The sequence below is a fragment of the Excalfactoria chinensis genome, chromosome Z, assembly GCF_039878825.1.
Source record: "Excalfactoria chinensis isolate bCotChi1 chromosome Z, bCotChi1.hap2, whole genome shotgun sequence".
NCBI lineage: Eukaryota > Metazoa > Chordata > Aves > Galliformes > Phasianidae > Excalfactoria > Excalfactoria chinensis.
In genome coordinates this window covers 21,450,456-21,474,898 of record NC_092857.1, presented here as the reverse complement: position 1 = coordinate 21,474,898, position 24,443 = coordinate 21,450,456, and the positions used below count along the sequence as shown (strand labels likewise).

The following is a 24,443-nucleotide window of genomic DNA, read 5'->3' as shown; positions in this document are numbered from 1 at the left end:
TATCTGCAGATATCTAAACATAGATGTATCTCTAAAGACAGAGATACCACTGGAATGCCAACTCTTCCTACTGGTCTATAGCCATACAAGAAACTAAAACCAGGTTCACACTGCATACATGAAGATGAAAGAAAATAGCCTGGTAGCTTTGTTACAAAAACTTTTTGTTTTTGATGTTTTGTATTTGAAAACATCTTCCATCATGCTCACTGCAGAGCAATGCGCTGTTACTACACTGGCATACCAGAAATCATATATACACATACATTGCAGATATCATTAAGTACAAACAAACAAACAAAAAAAACCACAGTCTGTGGACCTTATCACAACTACTTTTCCCCAAAATAGTGAGAATTCCAACATAAAAGTAACAAGTTTAAAAGTACTACTTACAGAACACTAACAGACATGCAACAGTCATAAAATTCCTTCAACATGCAAACAGCACTACTCTTACAAGGCACCATTTCTTCTAAAACACGTAACTGATGCTCTGGTAATAGCTGAAGTATAAAAATAAACACAATAATTCTGCTAAAAAATTAGTGCAAAAGTATAATTTCTCTTTCTCATTTGAAAAATGTAAATGATTATTCCAGGTTCTTTTATTACTCTCTCACAAAAATGAGAAGTTCTGAATAATTTCATCTTTGCTCACTCCAAACAAGTTGAATGACATAGCTCAAGTTCTGTTGTTCCCCAAATTTTGATCAAGGGCATGAAGCTGTATCGAGACCATTTAATGAAAAAAAAAAATAATAATGCAGTATTTCTAGCTTTGCTCTAAGTTCACTACATATTTATGTTACTCCCCATGGTCTCAAAACATAATGTGTTTTATTGAATCCCACCTTCACTAATTTTTAACAAACAAGATACATCCATTTAAACTCATTTAAATAAAAAGTGTTTGTTTTTTACAGAACACAGTGGATTCCAGCATTCACAGAATCATGGAATGGTTCGAGTTGCAAGGAACCTTAAAGACTCCCTGGTTGCACCTCCCCTGCCATGGGCAGGAATACCTTCTACTAGATCAGTTTGCTTCCAAGTGCATTGAACTATAATTCTGTCTGGAGCAAAACTACACATCTCCTGTGTTCTGGAAAAAAAAAAAAAAAAAAAAAAGAAGAAGAAGTTGAAAAATGTTTTCAACTATCATAACTGTTCGGTTAAAGGTTGCTTTAAACTGCATAATCCAGAAGCAGTGTAAGAGTCCTCTTCTTCCAACAAGTCATCACAGAAACGCTGATCCAATGTTACCATTTATTTAAACAAAAACTGCAAAAATAATGTAACTGGAATATTCTGTGAAGTGGTTATCTTTACTGAGATCTCAGTCATCGAAATAACGCTTCCTGTTAAAGGGACGCCTGTACTAATGAGCGTTCAAATTCTCACGCTCAGCTGAATAAATTAGAAAATAATGCACTCCTAGTCTCATCCCAAGAGACTTCCTCATACATGGTTTTGTTTCTGTTTTGTGAAAACAAAGATTATACTGCAAATCTGAAAGCCAGTCCTGTATTTTGTTTTCTTTTATTAAAAACCACATAATTTAATTCTTAACTTAGCTAGGTAGAAGCCATGGCATGTTAAAAGTCCCTTTAACAAGGAAGAAGACAGATATCACTTTATTAGGATGTGGGAATGGAATCTGTACCTATGGGTAAATGGCAATGCATTCTGGGTTGGTTCAGCCCTTGGTTCTGAATTCTGTGTCACTTCTGGCGTAGCTCTCTCGTCATCTGTCCCGTTAATGCTTTCTGGCGTTAAAGGAGACTGAATATCCCCTCCAGCCGACTCCTTATGTAAAACAAACAAATGATTAATTAGAATTACAAACTGGCCTGCTCAGGATGACAATGTGATAATAAGCATTACTTTAACTCTTACATAAGATACAAATTTTAGGCAGCATTAATGTGAGGCTCACAGATTTCCAGTGTACCCCACAGACATGTTTCAGCATGTGATTTAATTTAGAAGCATATTACCATCAAATTCACACTGTCTTGCACAAAATACAACTGACATATGATTTATTTGCAAGCATCCAGCATCCTTCTTATTACAGATGTCTATCACTCTTGCCTGATATTTACATTCAGTCACAAACCTGTAACTACTCAGACCCAGGATTCTTACCCCTTGCTCTATATTCTAACACAAAGAAACAAATTCTGCTATTTTTTTCAAAATCAAGACTTCGTATTCTGCAGGTTACTAAGTGAAGCATAGTAGGGCCTTTGCTACTGCAGTCAGTCTCATGTAGAAGACTTCCTTGTAAATAACGCTTGGTCAGTAGAGTAAGTGCAAACTTATGGTCACCTCAGCCTGGTTCTCATTCTTGTCATTCACGGCACCATCTGGGAAGAGCAAAACTCCAGCTACAAGCAGGCAGCTTCCACTGCTGCTAAGTAACTTGATATCTCAAAAACTTGATGGTTGCCTCTTAGCCAGAAGGCACTGGTGCAGTTTTTATCAACCCTTATCATAGCAGAATATGCCTTTGTGTTTTGGTCATCAGATGCTTCTTGATGATTTCCAGATACTGAAAACCATTATGTTTAAAAAAAAAAAAAAAAGTACACCATATAGCCCACATCCAAACTGAGAACATCATAGGACCTTCAATCCCTGTACATGATTTAAATGACTGTCAAGGAAGATAAAAAGAGTGATAAGCTAAGTAGCTTGTCTTGATTTGAAATACCTTAGTAAGTGTTTAGTCATGAAGTGGTAAAATCTAACTCACTTTAATGAAAAGTTAAATCAGCATCATGTCTGTACTACTGAAGATGGCTGAATAACAACTGTTCTAAAAGGCAAGCATTTCCTAGGACCACACAGGTTCTTACCATCTGCATGGGAAACAGCTAAAGCTGCTACTTACTATTATTAAACTGAAGCACAAGCACAGTCCCTGAAAGGCTAACTGCTCCTCTTTCCGGCTCTTTGACATTGCATAGAAAGCTGAAGAATAGCAATCTCAGAAAGAATTGCCAAGTATCTGGCTTACGGTCTTAAAGATCAAGGTCTAATTTTTAGCAGCTACTTGTAGCCTTCAACTAGCTTACAAGGCAGTACTGAATCCACATCTATAGGAAACATGATCCAGATCTTCGAGACTTAATCACATGGAGTACCGCAAGATCTTTTGAGAAACATAAGATCTGGCTGTCATCATCAGCTTCCACAAAGCCCTGGTGTCACTTCACCAAGAATACCGTAACTCACATTTTTCAGGGCGCTTTGAATTACATTAAGCAGGCGAAGCACAACAGTTATTAAAACCATGCATTTATTCTGACATCCCTCTCACATGATATGAGAGATAAATCTCACATTCTGGCTCTACAATGAATTGGAGAGTGATGCAGTGTAGCACTATAACAGTTTAATACTGACTCAAACTTCATCTTTTATATTTAGTATTTACCAAGTAATCCTATGCACATGTATAACCTTCTCCATTCTTATTAAATTCCGGTGGTTTATAAAGCAGAAAGTAATTAATTTATCCTAATTTGCCACACAAATACAAAGTGTTATTTGCAAAACAAATGCAAATCATTTATTTCATGAACATGAACTTTTGGGAGGAAATCTGTTACTTTATACTCAAATGCTACCTCATATGATATTATCCTAAAAGTACAAAAAAACAAATCTTGATTTTTACAGAACAATTTTGCTGAACTGAAGCTGAATTGAAATTAAGTGTGGAAGGATAGTATAATAGGCAAGATAATCAGGCACATATATTGTGTTATATAAATTATGTATTTTTGCCTATTATTATCCTCTGATGCGATAAAGAGTTCCCACCTACATTAAACAGAAGGCAGCACGCACCCAAAAGCTTCTGTTACTTCCTCATTTTTCCTGGTTACACTTCATGCTCTAAAAAAATACATACTACATCACATGAAAACTGGTTTGCTTGTATCTTCAAGCTGAAGTTCCTGCAACACTATTATTACTACAATAAAGCCAGAGATTATCTATTAAAACATGTTCAGTACGAAAGCATGGAAGAATTTTCTCCAGCAGAATAAAAAAGTGCAAGTTCCGTCTATGCCTATTTCTTAGTAAGGCACTGTCACAGACTCCCAATTTGAGTGAAATTTGAGTGACAAAAATTCAAGCAGACAAACATGACAGTTTTTGTAATACCCAAAGGCTCACTGCCTCTAAATCAATTCCAGCTTGTGTTTAAGTGCTACTTTTTTTGTTGTTGTTGTTTCTTATTAAGCATTCCATACACTACCTTGTATTTCTCCATCCAGTTCCTGTCTTGAAATTTCACAAGGCTGCCAGCTACCAACTCAGGTACCACAATATGAGTGGAAGCACTTGCACCAGTGCAAAAGATCAAACACCCTACATTCATTTTTCCACAAGTTGTGTAAGAAAACTGCTTGTCCACAAAGAAGCCAACAGGTGACAAAACTATGACCATTCTGTCAAAATTGGTCCATTTCTTGAGCTACAAAAAGACGCGATACTAAAACTTAGCAGACGATCACTATCTTTAGTAGTGTGCATAAGAAGGGCCTCAGAATCACATGAGAAGAGTTGGATTGATTTGAATGACAGCGCAGAATTTCAGGTGTGCTATTAAAATGGCCACTGTCACAAGAAACATGTGGGGACAGATTCTGGCTTAGAGGAGAAAAGAACTGAGATTCAGATGTAAGTTTTAAGAGTGGAGTAATGATTCTGGCATCCTAACCTGCAACACTCTACACTGGAACATATTTTTAAAAAGAAAAAAAAAATAAATAAAGAAAAAAAAAAGCTAAAAAACTCCAAGAAAAACAGCAACCAAGCAGTTTTCAGGATATTGCCTCATGAAGTTCAGTGAAATGCATAACCAAGTGTTATTCCTTCAATGTACAGGCAAACCAGCAACTGAAAATAGGCCGTAAGTTTCCTGTCACTCTAAGATCCATTGTTTTATGTCTCTGCAGTGAAGATGAGTCTGAAAAAGAAGAGGTGGCAGAGCAGAGGAGCCTGTTTCAGTTTTACATGAACAAATATCCTTGAAAAACCCTAACACAATGGTAAGCTTAAAAGGACAATAGATGAGGTACCTACATGCACAAGTCGTCTTAGAAGTACCAAAATTGACAACTGACACCTGCATACAGCTCAGATATGAAGTCTGCATTGTTACATGAATCTGTCTTAATATGAGATGGCTAGAAAGTGTAAGTTCTTTGACACAGAAATAATGCTTTTCTCTTTATAAGTAAAAAGTATCATGCTCTCAGTGTGACTTACATATAACAAAGCAGCATCTCTTTCATGATTTGTTGGTCTACACTACTGTGATTCCCTGGACAAGTTATGTTCTTCTTATGGTTAATTTGATTTTATTTATTACCTGATATTCTGGGAAATTAAAGCAAAGCCTGCTGGTAAATGGGTGAAGGACAGACAGTACTATTAAAGAAACAGTGAGAATGCAGAATTTCTACAAAGTGTTTCAGTAGGGAAAAAAAATAGTTGAAGAATACATATCCTCAGATGAAACAAGCTACGAAAAGAAAGATCATAACATGAGACTACTTCCTAACCACCAAAGGACTTTTCTGGGGTGAGAAATACCTAGCTAAGTAATACCAACACTTCTGAAGCTCCAGAATCTTAGAAAAATAGCCCAACTTCAGTGGACTTTAGATAAGATGGTTCTTAAGTGAAAAGTACTTGAGCTATAAATTCATATTTCTATTTATATGACTTTTCTGTTGTTATCTCCTCTTTTATTTTTCTCTGTTCTTTCATGTCAAGTTCCTGAAGGACATTCAGAATTGAAACTGATATAAGCCAGAAATATTTGCAGGGTTGCATCAAACAATGGTGTGCAGTAAATGCTTTGTGCAGGATTTTGTTATGCTAGATATAAGCATATTTTAATAAAGATTCAACATGCAGGAACACAGTGAATGCAAAAAAACCATATGTCCCTCTTTTCCTAGAACTCTGCAGCAGAGAGGGTAAAATATGTACCTTACCCAATGCATTTAATTAACTGGTAAATAACAGGAAGGACATCCTTTAAACAATACTGTATGATATTTTATGTAAGCTTTAAATGTATATTTTCCAGTTTTTAGATACAGTCTTTTCCTATCATTAATTTGATGCAGAAGGACTATCTGAAAGTCTGTGGCAGCAGAGGACTAACACTTGCAGTTAACTGTGATATTCCTATAAACCACAGTGTTTATACACCACCTCCCACTGTCATTCCTGTCAAAATTTCCCCAGAAAAGTAACAACAGGTTCCTGGGAAGTCCTGCCTGGTCACTTTCTTTTAATTGGAAGGGACCCACAGGGATAACCAAGCCCAACTTCTGGCTCCACAAAGGAGCTCTGAGAGCACTGTCCAAATGCCTTTGAAGTCTAGCAGGCTGGGGCCATGACCACTGTTCTGGGGGGTCTGTTATGTGCCTTCTTCACCCTCTGGTGAAGAACCTTTTCCTAACACACAACCTGAGCACCCCCTGATGCAGCTCCATGCCAGTCTCTCAGGTCCTTTCGCTGGAAACCAAAGAAAAAGGGAAAAGAAGAGCTGTAAAATGATTTAAAAAAATAACACTGGAGTTAAGTGCCCTGCAGCCACTTTTGAAAAGACTATCAAAATGATAGAAAGTACTCCTCAGGTGTACCTAGGGTCCCACCTACCTTACCCACTACCAAGCATCCATCTTCCTCTCCAGTCATTAATTTCTTTGAATAAACCCTAGCACCATATATGTGCCAAAGTATGCCATGAAGCCATCACTTCTCATCTGCTCTGAATTACAGAATTCCCAATTCAACTGCCATTATGCTGATGTGTCAGCACTTGTGCTAACTGTACCTTCTGAAATACACTAACTTATCAATACAGTTAAAAGCCAAGAAATGAAAAGGACTGAATAAGAAGTTATTCTTAAGTGTGCAGTAATTAAAGTACAGCTCTCAATATGCATTACAGAATTGCTCAAGGTAGCATTTCTACAGCTGCCTACAGCATAAAATGTTGGGATCCAAGTATACAGGGAAATGAATAATATTAATCGCTTATATAGAAAAAGTGAAAGCCTTAACCCTAGGCAACTGCTAGATAAAAGAATCTTGTCTCTGACTAATTCAAACTTATGTCCAAACCAAGTAAGCCACTCCATTTGACACTGTCAGATTTAACTCCTGAGTCCAGACTGCTAACTAATATGTCAAAAATAGAAGCACAGTAATTATTTCACCAATAATGCTCAGTAACTAAAGGCCTGGCTGAAGTACTCCACTGTCTAAAAACCAAGTGTACAGTTTATAATATAAAAATATCTGCTTCCATTATCTACTTGCTTATTGTGAAATAAAAATAAAAATAGACTGCTTCATTCTTCTCCTCTTGCAGTGCAGGCAGAAGCAGTTTCCCTTTGATTCCAAAAGTTGACTTCGCACCAGGGCAAAAAGCCTACTGATGAAAACAACATGAAGTTATTTCATTGTATATATTCATGAGGTTGCTCCCCTGACTTCTCTTGGAAGGACACCAGGTGTATCTTTCTTCTGGTGGCAGTAAACCTATTTCCACAGCATGCTGCAAACCACCTGCCATCCTTTTACCACCAGTGCACAGGCACCCAAGAGATGCACTCATTCAATGAATAAAGATGCATTTTCAAAAAGAAAAAAAAAAAAAAAAAAAAGACTCAGCTGCATGAATCCTACTCAATCTCAATAAGGAGTCCCTGTTGAAGTTGTAAAACTGTGTCATTTTCCAAAGCCAGGAATCACCTATCTTCACTACTGCAATTAAAACACTGGAATGGAGGAGAAGAAATGCCTCACACAATTTCTTTTTCTTTTTCCCAAGGCAAATTCAAAGTGTCTACTTTGGAGGAACTTAATTTGAGGTATGATTAATGGAAATAAAACAAATACAACCATATTATCTTTCTGCTGTTCATATGTTTTGAGACATCTTTATTTAATTCTTCTTTTGCAACATGGCTAACTGTAATAAAACTCAGAACCCACGTGTGACTACCATCGCCCTTCAACACACAGCACAAGTGAATGCTATGAAGCTGGAAATAAGTAAAAACAGTTTTGCTGTTTTAACTTTGATTCTGGTTTGAATGATTGCCACATAAAGTCCTTTACATATCAGTTCAAGTTTCAGGGATACAATAGGAAAAGTAATTAAAAGGTCTTAATTATAGATTTACAATATAGAATAGCTCATCATCTTTACTAATATTTTAAGTGAAGCTCAAAGAAGGGAATGAGACAGAAACAAACACCTTATTTTTCTCCTCTAAAAAGAAAAGAAGAAAGAAATCAGCCCCTAACATGATATTGAATATACAGTCAGTTGGGCTGGCGGTGCCTCTCTCTACCCCTTGCCCCAGCCCACTGGCCTATGTAGCAGAGTTCAGGAGCTGCCCCATGGTGGTCAGCAGCCAGATCCAGCCAGCTCCAAAAGCAACTCCCTTGGACTCCCCTGGAACATACAGTAAACGTGCTCTTAGACTTCTGGTCACTTCTATAACTGACTGTTGAAAGGATTCAAGCAAACTTGGCAATACCCTGTTCCTTTTTTAACAGAACACGTGTTTGTAAGATACAATACAAATTCTTAAACCAGTATGCACAGACTTTGAAATACTAGCCTTGGAAGAGGCAGTAAAACTCACTTGAGAGGGTGTACTTGTCAGCTCCATCTTTTCTTGGGATTTCTCCTTTGCCAGCCGTGCGGCTTCTTTGAATTCCTGGAATTTTTCCGCAAACTGAATGTACATATGTTATTATAAAAAAAAGAGAGAGAGAAAGAAGAGAGTAGGTGTGAATTAGTTACATTACATGCAGAACATACTGCATTGTACAATGTCAAATTATGTCAGTAGAATTTTTTAATTTTGCTCTCCTTGTTAGATACTAATTTGATCGAATTACATAGGGGCATAGCTTCCAGTAACTTTCAGATACAATGTACTGTTTACAGTACAATTAACAAGGCAAAAACATTTCAACCAACCAACCAAACAAACCAGTTCAGATATGGCCAGTAACAGTGATAAACCAGTTTACATAGCTGCTGTCAGTTTTAGGTTTCATTCTCTTCCTTAAAATGAATAACCAGGCTCTCAAGCCAGATGTGGTCACTACCAACCTAAGAGTATTCGCTCTTCCATGACTTAATACTGATTTCTTCCCAAATTTTGTAAAAGCACTTATTATTCCAATAGCTACTTAAGAAATCAGCAGTGGGAACACTGATTCAAGTTCATTGCTTGCTGTAACTGTCCTGTGAAGCTTAAGGTCTCTGCTACATGTATTCATAAAGCAGCAGTTTAGAAATACATACAGCCTTAAGCCTAAGAGTTGAACAACTTACAAAGAACTGTGCTTAGATTCTGTGGCTGGAGAGAAATTTTGTGATTTCAGCTTTACATCACACAAACTGCTATAAGGAGACAAGCATTTGATTTCACTTCCTTCTGCTTTTACACAAATATAATTTTACTATGACTGGCCAAACATTGCACTCTACAAAAACACTGGGATTTTTCCCAACAGCTTCTAAATGTCACCAGCAGCAACATACAAATAAATTGTTTGGGGTTGTTTGGTTGTTTGGTTGTTTTTTTCTTTCTTGGTTGGATGGTTGATGTCATTTTGTTTTGTACTGCACATAGTCAGAAGCTAAAAAGGCTACCTTTGTTGGACATAGTCTCAACTATTTTCAATTAGAAATTCACTTGCTATCCAAGACATAAAAGGTCTTATTATTTTTAAACTTCTCCCGGTAGGCTATTAGTATTTGAGGAAGTATCACTTTTCTCTTCTGGTATCCTGTATTTCAGCTAGCAAGTTATTTAAAAGAATACATTTCCTGTATACAAGAAGATAGAGAAAATACCATGTATAAACACTAATCCAGCATCATAAAAGGTCTCAGAACAGATGATAAAATGGGCAACAGGCCTCCAGAACTAGATTATACTCTTCTAGGATTACTAATGCTCATACAAAGACCTCAAAATCTCATTGGTAACCCATTATTTAAGTCCAAAGACTTGAGGAGCAGAGGACTGGCAAATGGAAAACATGATGCTGAAGTTTAGAATTTGCAGCTGATGAAAAACAAGGCAGTTAAGTATAATCTTCTGTATCACACTGGTGGAAATTAAAAAAAATAGAGAGTGAATAGACTGATAAACGTGATATTCTGAAAAAGAGCCGTCCAGGATAATGTAAAGGAAAATCTCATCAATTTACTAGAATTCCTTGAGACCTTTGCATGGCGGACAGCAATCTCTTGATACAATCTCCAATTAACAAAGATTAGATCTCATGGTATGAAAAGTACTCTGGAGGATTAATAATCTAAGGAAAAGATGAACAACTGTGGAAGGATAATACCCATGATGGTACACCATGCTTCATAACTCCTAAACTGTTCACAATAAATCAGGTCAAATAACTTAAAGGGATAGGACAAGAGCTTTTCCTCCCATACAGAAGAATGCTATCCAAAGCACAGACATTCTGGTTGGGAAATTCCTTTCAGTTTTTGATGAATACCATGGGATATTCTGCTCTTCCTACTTCACAAGCAAGAGGGACTATGCTAGAAAATTGTAATACTGTGAAGGGAATACTCTTCAATGCAGAAATCATCTTTTAAAAACCACTGATTTCTGCCTGACTCCTTATGGAATAATCTTAAAGTGAATTCGTGGTCTGACATGTTGAGAAAAGCTCTAACGGAGATAAACAAATGTTTAATTAATTTTCCTCTATTCTGCTTGCACATAAAGAGTTGATTACCGTGTTTTTATTTTTTAATCAAATAGTCTCACAGTCACAATGATAATATGGAAAAAGTTTACTACTGATGCACTCTGCTCTGGGAATTAGTTTATAAAAGACAAAGGTAAATGAACTAAGTGGTTCCAAAGTCTTTGAAAATCATGATCTTGCTTAGAGTGACACAGCTAAGTGGACAATGATATGAGAATAAATATTTTATTAGAAGACCTGATTACATGTTTCATTGACCTTTTCAAGTCAGTCACTGACTGGACCGAGTGTTTTGCAGTTGTGGGTTCCCTGGAACTTCAAATACTTCACAGAGCCCAGAGATACTTACACAGAACCAGTTGCATATAACAAGGACGTTCACTATGGGACTCTGATTCATCAAATACATTAAAAAAAGAGTTCCCATATTAATTGCAAGGCAACTTCTAGAAGCAACCTGTTCCTGAGCAAATCTGTGGACAATTTCCTAAAAACATCCCGAGGATTTGTCACAGTAATCTTCAGAATAGGTCTGTGACTTGTTATTTTTCTCAACAGATTTGTGTGTTCTTCATGAATCACAGCAATCTGAGTAACTGCTTATCAAACATGTCCTTTTGACAAAATACCTACTGCACCTTTTCCGATTATTTTTATAACAGTAACATAAAATTTTAAACCAGGTGTATGCTGAAAAATCTAAGATATCAGTTTGATAGCAGCTAAAGAATTTCATTACATTGGTCACTGAGGAGAGCAACGAAGGAGTGATGGAAAAGACAGATGAAAATATATATGTATGTTCTTTGGCAAGAACAACCCAGTGTTGAAAGCCTGGCAAGCACAGGGTATGCATGACTACAGCATCACAGTTTGCTTCCAAAGAGGTGTTTCATGATTGAGGAACACAAATAGTACACGAAAAAGAGAAACTAAACTGGCATTTATGCTAGATCCTCCGAGATGATAACAAAAGTTACATCTGTATTAGTCAGCAAGAGCTTCTAAGATGTACACGCCAATTTCAATGACAAAGTTTATAAGTCCACTGAAGCAAAAATGCACAAGCATATATATAACACTGGTATCACTTGGAATGTTGTGGATTTGAGTTGCTTCATAGAAATTAAAGCTCTCTGACTAGGAAATGAAGAAAACTTACGAGAAGATTACATTGTTCAGATAAAGTAGATGCAGTGGTTGTCTTTTTAATGATTTTCAAACAGACCCGCGCTTACTGCTTGTATACTAATACTTACTCTCCCAAATGGGTTGATGTATTTTGGTTAGTTAGCTGGCTTCAAGTTGAGTTTTGGTTTTTTTTGAGACAAGCCAGACTTTACTCCTGACTTGAACACATGTTATATATTCATTTCTATTTCAGTTAGGTTTCCAGATCTTTTGGGTACTTCAGAGATGTAAGAATTCTGCTTAATGCATAGACATGCTCTCAAACTGAAAGCTTTTATCTGGCAAAGGACAACACCAGTTTGCACAGGTTCCCAGACTTATCTACCAGTTTGATATTAATAGCAAAAGGCATTATAGAAATGTTTCTCACACCAACTCTATCACCACTTACAGTGTTGACTGTTTTCCTCAGATTAAGTCCTACTACACTTCTGCTCAAGTAGATTGAAAAAAAAAAAATAAAAATCTTGTGGAGCACAGAATGTCCTTATTAGTTATTTCAACTTCAGTACTGCAACATGGAATGGTACTTTTCTTTTACATGAAATAAAATTTTCACTAGCTTTACCTTAAGCCTAAGGATGTCGCATTATCTGTAACAAGATGCATGCAGTAGAAGAGTTAAAATGAATGTCTTAGAAAACAAAAAAGCATCAAAAGACTATGAGTAACTTATTTTCTATGCCATCTCAGTATAAAAGTAACACTGAATTGCTGACTATTTCAGACTCTTACCATGAAAAACTGTAACAGAACAACTTCAAAACACAGAAGCCTAACAAATTAATATCTAGAAAGCATAAAACCTCTTCCTTTTTTCCAGTTAAGAGAAAATACAAAGTTATCTAAGAGTTAAAAGCATACTATCATCACAATCTGTCTTTTTACATGATATGGAAAGATACAATAACAAGACTGAGTCAAGGCACAACAAGCAGGAATCAAGTATTCTTATGCTGTTTGGCTCACCAGTTTTCACTGCTCATACTTACTTTTGAAAGATGATGCTCAGATGAAAATCCCAAGCCATAGACTGTATTTGCCCTGCTGTCTGCCCATTGGCCAAACTTCTGGGATGTTTTTGTAAATGTCATGTTGGGGGTGATAGTGCTGTTTATTATTGCCTGAGAAAAAAAATGAATATTGTTAAAAAAATAAAAATAAAAAAAATTGGACTTTTTTTTGTTTGTTTCAAATATTTTTAGATTTCCTCATGATCAAAACTACCAGCATTACAGTCAAGTATCTGTGTACACTGAAGGAGACACAAACTAGCAGTTATGTGACTTCCTTCTTCTATTTCAATCACAGCTAAATTATGAAAGCCTGTATTAGCAGACACTGTCTGAAACAGTGGAGCAGAAGCTGGGGTAGAAGAGACACCTGTTGGCAACTTCAAGTAGAGATTTAATAGTTAGCAAGTTTAAAAAGAAGCTATCAAAGCATTTGCATAGTCTAATGAGATCCGAAGAGAAGAACAAGCAAAGTCCTTTCTCTCATGCATGTGTTTCTTTGACCCCTAAGCCAATGCCTCCCAAGATCCACTGCTGCAATTGCCCCACTGCATAAGAAACTCTCACCTGGAAATATGCAATTAAACAAGAAGGACTTTTTTTTTTTTTTTAATTAATTTATTTTTTAAAAGTATTTCAATACTCTGTTTTCCTCCATTTGAAAACAAAAATGTCTAGCAGTGCCAGAGTCATGCAACTGCAGAAGAGCTACACTTAGCATTTTTCTCCTCTCGTTATGTATGGAGTAAAAGAATGCCATGTTCCAGCATAAAAACACTAAACCAGATCTCAAGAGTATTTCCATCATACATTCAGTACTGTATCTGTTACATTCAACAGTATGGATTTGTCCACCATTCTAAATCTGTGATGTGGAACAATCTGGTTGACTTATATGTATATCAGGATAGATTCTTACAATGACTCCAGTGGGTCCCATTTAACTACATACCTGACAGTCAGTAAAATTCACAGCCAGACAGCGTGAACCAGCCATAAAATCAAAGCCATGCATATTAAAAGTGAAATGCACAATTTACTTTCTTATGTATTTGGTGCTATTAAAAGTTTCAAAATATTTGTCATATAATAAAACATCAGTTAGTTCGTATAATCACAGAATGGCTTGGGTTGGAAGGAACATTAAAGATCACTGAGCTGCACATCCCCTGCTTTGGGCAGGGTTGCTTCTCACCAGATCAGGATGCCCAGGACTCCATCCAACCTGGCCTTGACGGCATCCAGGGATGGGCCTCCACAGCTCCTCTGGGTACCCTGTGACAAGGCCACACCACCCTTTGAGCACCGATTTTCCTAACATATAATTGAAATATCCCCTCTTTTATTTTAAAGCCATTCCCCTTGTCCTATCATTGTCAGATTATCTAAAAAGTCGCTTCCCTTCCTGCTTATAATCTCCCTTCAAGAAGTGGAAGGCTGCAATAAGGTCTCCACAGAGCTTTTTCTCCTCCAGCAAACTAAACAAGACCAGCTCCCTAACCTTCCTCTACAAGAGAGGTGCTCCAGCCCTTCAATCATCTTCATGGCCCTCCTCTGGTCTCACTCCAACAGCTCTGCATCCTTTTTGTGCTGAGGACTCCAGGCCTAGATGCAGTACTCCAGATGGAGCCCTACAAGGGCACAGTAAAGGGGGATAATAATCCCCCACTCCATTATGGCCACCTCACTTTTGATGCAGCCCAGGATACAGATGGCTTTTCAGGCTGCAAGAGCACACTGCTGGCTCATGTTCAGCCTTTCATCCATCAGAACCCACAAGTCTTTCTCTGCAGGACTAATCTCAATTAGCTCTTCTCCCAGTCTGTACCAATGCCCGACCCAAGAGCACCTTGCACTTGGTCTTACTGAATCTCATCAGGTTGATATGTTTGACCCAGTTTCCAAGCTGGTTCAGTTCCCTCTATATAGCATGTCTTCCTCAGGGGGTGTCAACTGCACTACTCAGCTTGGTGTCACCTGTAAACTTGCTGAGAATGCACACATTCCCATCATCTATGTCACTGATAAAGATGTTAAAGAGCACCACTTCCAAGACTGACCCTGGAAGAAGGGACACCACTCATGACTGGCCGCTCCCTGGTCATAGAATCATAGAGGTTGGAGGGGACCCCTGCTAAAGCAGGTACCCTACAGTAGATCACACAGTTAGGCATCCAGATGTGTACTGAATATCTACAGAGGAGGAGACACCACTCAACCTCTCTAGGAAGCCTGCTCTAGTTCTCCATCACTCTCATGGCAAAGAAGCTCCTCCTTGAGTTTCAGTTTCTGCACACTGTCCCTCAGTCCATTGCTGCACAATAACTTCAATAAGTCTGCCGCTACCGATTTGTCTCCCTCATCTTAGGTATTTATAAATAGTTATTTTTCTCAGCCTTCTCTTCTCTAGGCTGAACAGTCACCTCTCTCTCTGCCTTTCCTCAGGCAGGGGATGATTCAGGCCCCTCATCATCTTTGTGGCCTTACACTGGACTCTTTCCAGGAGATCCCTGTCTTTTTGGAACTGACAAGCATAGAACTGGACACAGTATTCTCTATGTGGCCTCACCAGGGCAGAGTAGAGGGAGAGAATCACCTCCCTTAACCTGCTTTCTATGTTCTTTTTAATGCACCCCCCAGGATACCACGGGCCTTCTTGGCCACAAGGGCACACTGCAGGCTCATAGCCAACCTGTTGTCCACCAGGACAACCAGGTCCTTGACAACAACCCTCTATGACCTTCCAACAACTTCTTTTTCCACCAAGTTGTCCGGCCTTCAAAGCCATATCTCTCTAAGTTAGAGATAAGGATGTAGTGCAGGACTATGTCAAGTATCCTGCACAAGTCCAGGTATCTGACATCAGTTGCTCTTTCTTCTTTCCACTGACACCATCACCCCATCATAGAAGGCCACCAGATTGATAAGGCACAATTTGTCCTTGGTGAAGCTGTGCTGTTTCTCTCGGATCACCTCCCCAACTTGCACGTGCCTTAACACAGCTTTCAGGAAGATCCACTCCATGATCTTCCCAGGCACAGGTGTGAGTCTCATCAGCCTGTAGTTCCTTGAGTCTTCCTTTCTCTCTTTCATAAAAATGGAAGTGATGTTTCCCTTTTTCCAGTCACCAGGGACTTTGCTTGACAGCCACAAAATTTCAAATATGATGGAAAGCAGCTTATTAACTACATCATCCACTTCCTTCAGGACCCAGGGATGCATATTGTCCAGCCCCATAGACTTGTGCACATTCAGTCATGCCCACTGCCTCTTGTGCTGGCAGTGAGCAACAACAGAAAGAGCCTGCTGGCTCCATCCTCCCTGTGCCCTTCCTTCAGATATCTATAGGCATAAGATATCCTCTGAGCCTTCTCTTCTCTAGCATGAAGATGGGTTGTTCCTTCACAGGTGTGGGAGTTAAAGACACTAAATCACAAAGGAACTTTAACAAAACTATCAGCTTCTACAGTGGCTTTGGCAGTTCCACCATGCACACATTAAATAGGAAAAGCAAAGCTGGGTGTAGCTGAGAATGTCAAACAGGCAGTTCTCTCTGAGAACTTTTGCCTCAAAATGCAGGTTTTGCCTGCTACTGTGAAAAACTGTAAAGTTCTGGAATGCCTAGAAGCTTACACTTGATTCAACAAGCCTCATTAGATAAAGAATAGGATTTGCTGTCTGACTGAAAAAACATCTGCAGCCTTAACTGTCCACAAAACATATCACATTTTCAAATAGGACACATTAAAGTCACTGGTAATTCCGACAATATTCTCCTTTCTTTAAACATAAAGCTGAAGGCCCAAAAAAAGCCAGCGGGCTCACAACTGCACTAAGGCCCCCAAGGGACATCATCAGGAACAGCAGCCTGCATCAAACAGGACAGAAGAATGCATGAGACAACAGAGGTATACTTATTAGAAAGACATTCTGAGGCTCTATTTATCTTGTATCTTTTTTTCCTTCTTAGTACTCAGAAGCCCTCCTTATTAAATAATCTGGTGGAAGTCTGTAACAGAGCTCTCGAAGTTCATCTGAAGTCCAGCCTCTTTTGCTGCGGAAGCTGTCAACAGCGCCATGTGTGAAATGAACTACCCTGGGGACAGTGCAGAAAACAATCCTCCTCCCCAGCTCAAGCTCTAGCTATTTTGTCTGCTTGCTTAACCCCAACTCACAGCCTGGTTAACTGGAACTAATGTCAGATTTGAGAGTGCAAGTATTTTGTCACTGTTATAATACTTTTCCTGCAGAAGAGGACTCAGAACCTGCAAGAAACAGGCAGGTTGGAAGCGTGAGGACAGTTAGCTGCTGCAGTGACTGCAAACCCAGCACAAAAGTCTTGAAGAAATCAGTGAGTTTTTATCTGAGACTGTTCAGTGCTTCAGCTGAGACTACATGCCTGCCTCCTGCACAAGAGATAACCCAGCAGTCTGCACTCAGGTTGGATTACCTAAATTACCTCTTTCCATTTGGTAGGAAGAAAAATAACGTGCTGAGAAAGGGCTGCTACTATTCTGCCCTTTGTTTTTCAACAGAAAATAAATAAGGATGCTCCACTCCGGTAGACAGTACTAGCCTGAAGACAGCAAGTGTCTTGCTGGGAAGATTAGACTTAGATCCCACTGATACAGACAAGCCCTTTCATTAGGTATACCAATTTTAAAAGAAAATCAAGGCTTTCAATTCTCTCTGAATTAAAAGCATTAGTGTGCTCAATCTCTCATGTTTAATTAATTATGCTTTAAGAGTGTGCAGTGCTTGAGCATACTACAGATACAGGCAGTGTTAGCTACTTCTGGAAATACTAGATACTGGTATCTTATATTCAGCTTTAAAAAAAAATAAGGTTTCTAGAATTATCATTTATTATTAAACTTGTTTCATCTATGCAAATACTGTTTTAACTGCTCTCCTTTTTGCCAGGAGATTGCACTGTAGAGTCACTAGTGTAATGAATGTCAAATATGTCATCAACTTTTAAGAATGTTGTTAGTCTAAACGTACAAAAATATCTTAAAAACAGAACAGAGTCAATCTGACAGGCAGACATTTAGCTTTTGAAGAAAGTGATCTTGTTATCTTTAGATTTGGTTGGAATAATAAAATAGCTTTCATGTTTTCCTTTCAGATGAGTTTAGCTATGAGAAAATAGAGCATGTGTCTAACTAGACTGTTCATTTTCCTGACTGCAAGTCCAACACCTGCAACAACAGCAGCAGTCAAATATGTCAGCTTGCGCTCAGGATGAAGTCAATAATAACTAAGACAGAGTATCTCTGAACTTCTTCAAAGGAAGGTCGCTGAAGACCTGGGCTTATGGGACTTATTTACAACCTGTATTTAGCATTATTATCTCAACATGATTAGTACATTTTCCAAGTCATTACAATGTAAAGATCACTGATGACTGACTCAAAGCAGAAATATTACATGCATGGCTTATGAAATCTACAGACAAAAATGACTGTTTCCCTAGTCTTTTGTTTTAGATGGACACAAATTACTGTATTCTTTCCAGTTTTGCAATGGCAAAAATAATATCAGAGCATTCACTGGTATTGAAATAACCACTTCATTTATTCTCCTTTTCTTAGTGGCTACTACAGACTGAATGGAAAAGACAGTGGGATTATGGGAATAAATTGGTATCCATATGCAGTGTTACTGGAGAAATAATGGAGGCTTCCTTACATCACCTACTAGAAAAAAGAACTAAGACACAAGAAGACATGAACTGACTATATAATTAATGAGAACTGAAAGCCTTAGCAACAGCTTCTCGATGTTGTCATGTTGTATTGCATAACAGATTTTATTTTCAGGCTTCCTCTTGATTCCTACTGTTGTGTGAGGAAAAGTTGCATAAAAGGCATTACTTGCAGTCAGGTTTGAGTTCTACCAGATTATTTGCATCAGGATCTCTCTGTGATGGGTGACACAGATTCAAATACTGTATGTGACTATAAAATGTGTCCTGTTCAGCAAACACATTATTGTCTTAGAACATTCAGGGGTAAGTTAGAGGGAAATGCATCATTTGTTGTATAAGGTATTTTACGAAGACATGGAAGCTTCAGAAAACATTACACAGAGGTGGAACACCAGTGTATGGCTTAGAAAGTGTATTACATATATAGCTGGAATAATCTCATAAAAGAGCAGTTTAATCTACGTAAACACTACAGCCACAAGAACCATTAACCCAATCAGTTGTCCAGCTATGCCTACTTTTACGTGAGAGCAATTTACAAACTGAAACTTATGGAAGCTAACATAATTTTGAGTAGGATAAAGCTGTGTGGCAAAGGACGGGTTGTGCTTGGCTGCTCCACAACCCAGTTTATACAACACATTTATTTGAGCCTCTAGAAAAGGAAAAAAGAAAACCTTTTAAAATGCATCAAAGATCTCCACAAGCAAACTCAAGTGCATCTGAAATGTATGGTAGGATTCCTCAGAAGCAAGTGGAGACCATGCCATAAAAGATCATGTCCTGTTTTTAAGTAGAACAATGTGGTGATGTTCTGTCTTTTGGTATAGGAGTTCAATTTTATTCACAAAACCTAATGAAACCTAAGGGGGTGGGAGGGAAGGAGGAGGAAAGGGGAACAGGATCTACAAACATTATGAGGCTTGTTTGTGGATTTCCCCTGCAAACCAGCACCAAAACTCCTGGTTTCAAGATACTATAAAAAAATAAACAAATAAAATTGAAGTACTGTTCCGGGTAGTAGTAAAGAAAAATGCATAAGCTCAAAAACAGTTATGGAAAATAGCTAGCAGATATCTCTATACCCTGATCTGAAACACCCAGCTTATGGCTGGCTGGTTGTATAAGCAGTCTGAGGAATGCTTCTTTTCCCTCAGGGCTGTAGAGAAAGTAGATAATGAAGTCTTGCTCACGAGGGAGCTCTAAGGGAATGGAATGGGCCTAAAGAGTGGAAAGGGGCACAGATGGCAGAAACAGGACTAAGACTCAAACCTCATTCTTTCCGACTTTTCTTCCTGTAGTCCCAATGGAAAGACTGTTCAGCAGCTATTACTTACCAACTCACTACTTAGCACCTAAGCCACTGTAACTGAGTAGGCACATGCTCTTCATTCTCTCCAAACCCACAGGGTGCTGTAAACTTCATGAGCAACGTGGCTTTCAAGAAACCCTAGCAGGATCATCTATTTGTTCCTTGAGGGATGAAAGCTGCAAAACCAACGTAGTCTGACAAGCATTTCTGGCAGCTGGCAACATGTAAATTTCAGACATTTTCAATGTAGAAATTGTTAAAAATATAATTATTATATTTATTATAATTATATTATTATTATTATATATTTATGTAATTATTATTATTTTAGTTTCAACACTGAAATTAATTTGCACAATTTGTCTTTTGCCTGTGTAACATTTCTGTGTGACTATTAGACAATATCAGGCATTGTAAGCTCAAAAATCACTAGTTTTACTGACACCCAACTGTATGCAATATAGCAGAGATGTAATTTGGATGCACCCTGAATTCACAAATGCTCTGAATTTGCATTTAGTCCTTTATACATACAGGACTTCATATATACAGATTTATTAAAAAAGATACAGCTATAGTTAAAAATAAAAGTGTTATGCTGAAAACCTCATAAAGTTCTTTCAGTGGTCCTTCTGATATTCAACTGTGTGTTTCAGACAGTGCATGTTAATCATGGAGGGAATCTTAGATCTTAGATACATAGTGCTTGAGATGAAAATATAATTGAGATTGTAGCAATTAAAGAGAATAAATAAAAATGACAGATTGCGTTATCACTAAGCCTTGCCAACTGCACTATAAATACAAAGGAAGTGCTGCAGTAGACAAAAGATCTCATAAACAGATGAACAACTTCTTGATGTAACAGCAGTCACACTGCAAGAATTGTAGCTTTAGACAGGCAACACAATTCTCTGTATTGGAAGAAGAATTTTTGTACACTGAGCAGATCAGTTTGGGTTATGGACTACAATTATTAGCACTGATGTTATACAACATCAAGTTGAGATCCAACAGTCTTTTATAAATGGTCATTTTAAATTTAAAAAAAAAAAAAAGTATCCTAATTATCTGACAGAAGCAAAAACCATTTGAAGGAAGGCTGGGAAGGGAAGACAATAAAGACAAAATTTGGAAAATGTTGGTAAGCTTCAATATCAGAGCCTCAATCACCTAAGGGAGTATCATACGAGATCTTTCATAAAAGTCCTAACACTCCTGTGTGATAGAACATTTTCTTCCTCAACCAAAGTAGCAACACTAGAACTTTAAAGATGCACAATAATGGTTTTCAGCTTTCAACAAAGCCAAGAAAGCTCCATGAATACTGTTGTACTTTAATAAAGAACTTTAGTTCCAACCATCATATTAATGCACACATCTCCAGAAGCTGCAGTTGAAAGTACCTTGAAAGGATTACAGCTTCTGATAACATTTTGTAAAACATTAATGTTCTTATTGATGAGATTCTTGACGCGTTGCTTGCAAAACTACTGTTTTTATACACACTTGGGATAGAACTTAAGAAACAGTCAAGAGTTTTCCCCAAGTCTTCTAAACTGCTATCTTAAGGTTTCTTACAACAGCAGTTCAACACATTACCTTTTCCAATGTAGAAAAAGGAAAAAACAAAACATAACCTTATCCCAAACTCAACCCAAATGACTTCTGCTAACCGTTTACTTTGGAGAGCTTTAAGAAGGGATCACCGAAAGCTGTACTGCAAAAATTGGAAGATTAAGTAACAAAGAAGGATTTGCAGTGATTACAGGCACTGAACAGATGTCTTTCATAACGATGAAACCAATGACTTTGATACATCATTGGATACTGAGAGATAAACAATCTATTGGAACACTATTTGTAGTTTTCAGTACACCTCAAATGCAATACCTTTTGATTGCTCAATATTAATAGGTGATCACTTAAATTTAGCAACGAATTTATTGAAGTCTATTTGAACACTTAGAAAACAGTATTTTCCAAAGAACACTTAAAACATCTAACAATATAATCATTTTTAACACATCACTCATCTCTTACTCAAATACTAACAAGAGCATCTGAGAAGATACATGGAGGACATCAGTCTGCAATATAAATACAAAAGTCAATTAGGAAGCAAGAAGGTTTTCTCTAAAATAAAACTTACCTTTGAGCCATCCAAACTGATTATCCTGTAGACATTTCTTGTGCTGTCATAGAAGTACGACACAGTAACAGCATGCTTGCTGGTGGGAACCCAGTTCTTCTTAGTGTTTGGGTCAATCTGGAAGACATGAGCTCGGGTGCTGAAGATAGGTTGTTCCCTGAAGGAGAGAAAGTTAAATTCATGAACATGACTTGGATAAAATATTGTTGCATGCAAGTTATCTACCAGTTGTGCCCAGTAGGATACATGTATTTCATTTACTTAGGAAAAAAATATCATGTGCTGCTGCATTCATAGATAAACTGCATTAATATATATGTACAAGCAAAATGCAAGCCTTCAAAAGCAAAAATCGGCACTTAACTGTAGAGTCAGATAAAAGTTGACACCTCTCAACAAAGATCCAGCCCTGTCCCATCACTCCTCATCCACAACCTTCCATCTATCCCTTTAAGCTGTCATTAACACACGTAAATTCTCATTTACTGCATGCTGCAGGATGTGTGCAGCTTTGAACACCCATCTTCTGAAAAGCCTTTCACTACTCTGATTTTTCAGCTTCAGATTATAATCTGAAACTGAGCTGGCTAATTAAATACAATTACTCTGAATCACTGACTATGCCTAGGCACATTCTAATCATTGTGAAACCCTCACTTTTTGGAGCTTCTCACCTAAATGTTTTCACAGCAGCACTAAATACGTACAACATGAATGGTTCAAAGTTAACTGCTTAGCAAATTAAGTCATGCAAGGTAAAAAAAAAAAACAAAACAAAACACAATAATAACTATGACTTATTTTCCCTCTTGATCATTGTCAAGACAGGTGGCCTGGAAAGAATATAGGGATGCAAAACAAGGTATTTAGGAATGGGATCAGGAAAGCCAAGCCACAGTTCCAAACTCCTGTTGCCTGCTGCACTGCCATCTATGAGCTCAGGCTGTCCAGGGTCCCACCCAACCTAGCCTTTAACACTCCAGCAATGGGGCATCCACAGCTTCTCTGGGCAGCCTGTGTCAGTGTCTCACTGCCCTCTGAATAAAGAATTTCTTCCTAACATTTATTTTAAGTCTACCCTCTTTTAGTTAAAACCATCTCAGCTTGTCCTATTGCTAAAGGCACATGTAAAAGATCTCTTACCATCTTTCTTACAGGCCTCACTGGAAACAGGTAATCTTTAAGGTTCCTTCTATACCAAACTATTCTGTGTTTCTAGGTAGTATTGCATGAAATAAAAAAAATACTTTAGCGTTACTATGATGGCTGTCACCTTAAACTTAGCTCCATTTTACTGGCAAATAGATAGTTGTGTTCTTCAGGGAATGCTTCATCAAATAAAAAAAATAAAAAATAATAAAACAAAATAAAATAAAAACGCACTACAAGCATCTCCATTTGGGTTTAACTTTGCAGACATTTTAATTACTTTTCTTTTCCCTGTTTCTAGAATGATAATAAACATACCCTTTGTCCCTGCCCTCATCTCCCTTTAAGTAAGAGGTTAAGCACTTAATACATTTTTCTGCCAAAAATAAAAGCAAAAGAAAAAAAAAAAAAAAAAGAAAGAAAGGTCTTGGATTAATCACAGTCAAACAGTTCTAATCTGGCCTCCTTATAAATGAGTATATGTGAACCCTCAGTAACACTTGTGCTGTTTGGCAGAGACAGCACTCAGAACCAGCTGTCTCCAGCAGCAGAACTGTATTCCTCAGCTGGAAGGTATAGCTACTTGAAGCCTGTCTGCTGGAAGATGCAGTGATCTTCTACGCTAAGTGCTAGAAGAAATGATCTGAGGAATACAGATACAGGAATACAAACCAAAGACAGTATTGCTCCAGAGAAAGGTGAAGACCTGCAGACCAGAGGGATGAATGTATGTGTTACTCCTCCATACAAACATCACAGTACACTTAATATCAACTAATATACTCCTTATATCACCCAGTTGCATAAGGCTGGCTAGAAGTATTCCTGATTATTCCTGATCTCAACCCCTTGTACAAACACAACAATTATGCAGTAATGACTTTCACAGCTCTTTTGTTTCAGGATAATCTTTACATTAATTGCTTTTTTGAACGTCTAGAACAACTTCATCGTACTTAAAATTTCATTCTCACTTTCAATATTAGATAAAAGCATCTTCCATTTACCTCCCTGTTAAGCATACCCAAATGTAATGTGATGCATATTACCATAATGCAACCAGTTATTTAACAGTGAGGCAGTTTAAGAGCTCATCAGCACAAA

General features: G+C 37.7%; 1 protein-coding gene across 1 annotated transcript in view; it reads right to left on the bottom strand.

Moving 5' to 3' along the window:
- HOMER1 (homer scaffold protein 1) overlaps positions 1-24,443 on the bottom strand; it is an 84,872-nt gene that overhangs the window by 42,671 nt on the left and 17,758 nt on the right. The window contains exons 2-5 of the mRNA XM_072358915.1: positions 22,191-22,347; positions 12,996-13,127; positions 8,703-8,795; positions 1,667-1,809 (exon numbers count right to left, since the gene is read on the bottom strand). Coding sequence (XP_072215016.1) covers positions 1,667-1,809; positions 8,703-8,795; positions 12,996-13,127; positions 22,191-22,347 — 525 coding nt within the window. The remainder of the gene's footprint in view (positions 1-1,666; positions 1,810-8,702; positions 8,796-12,995; positions 13,128-22,190; positions 22,348-24,443) is intronic.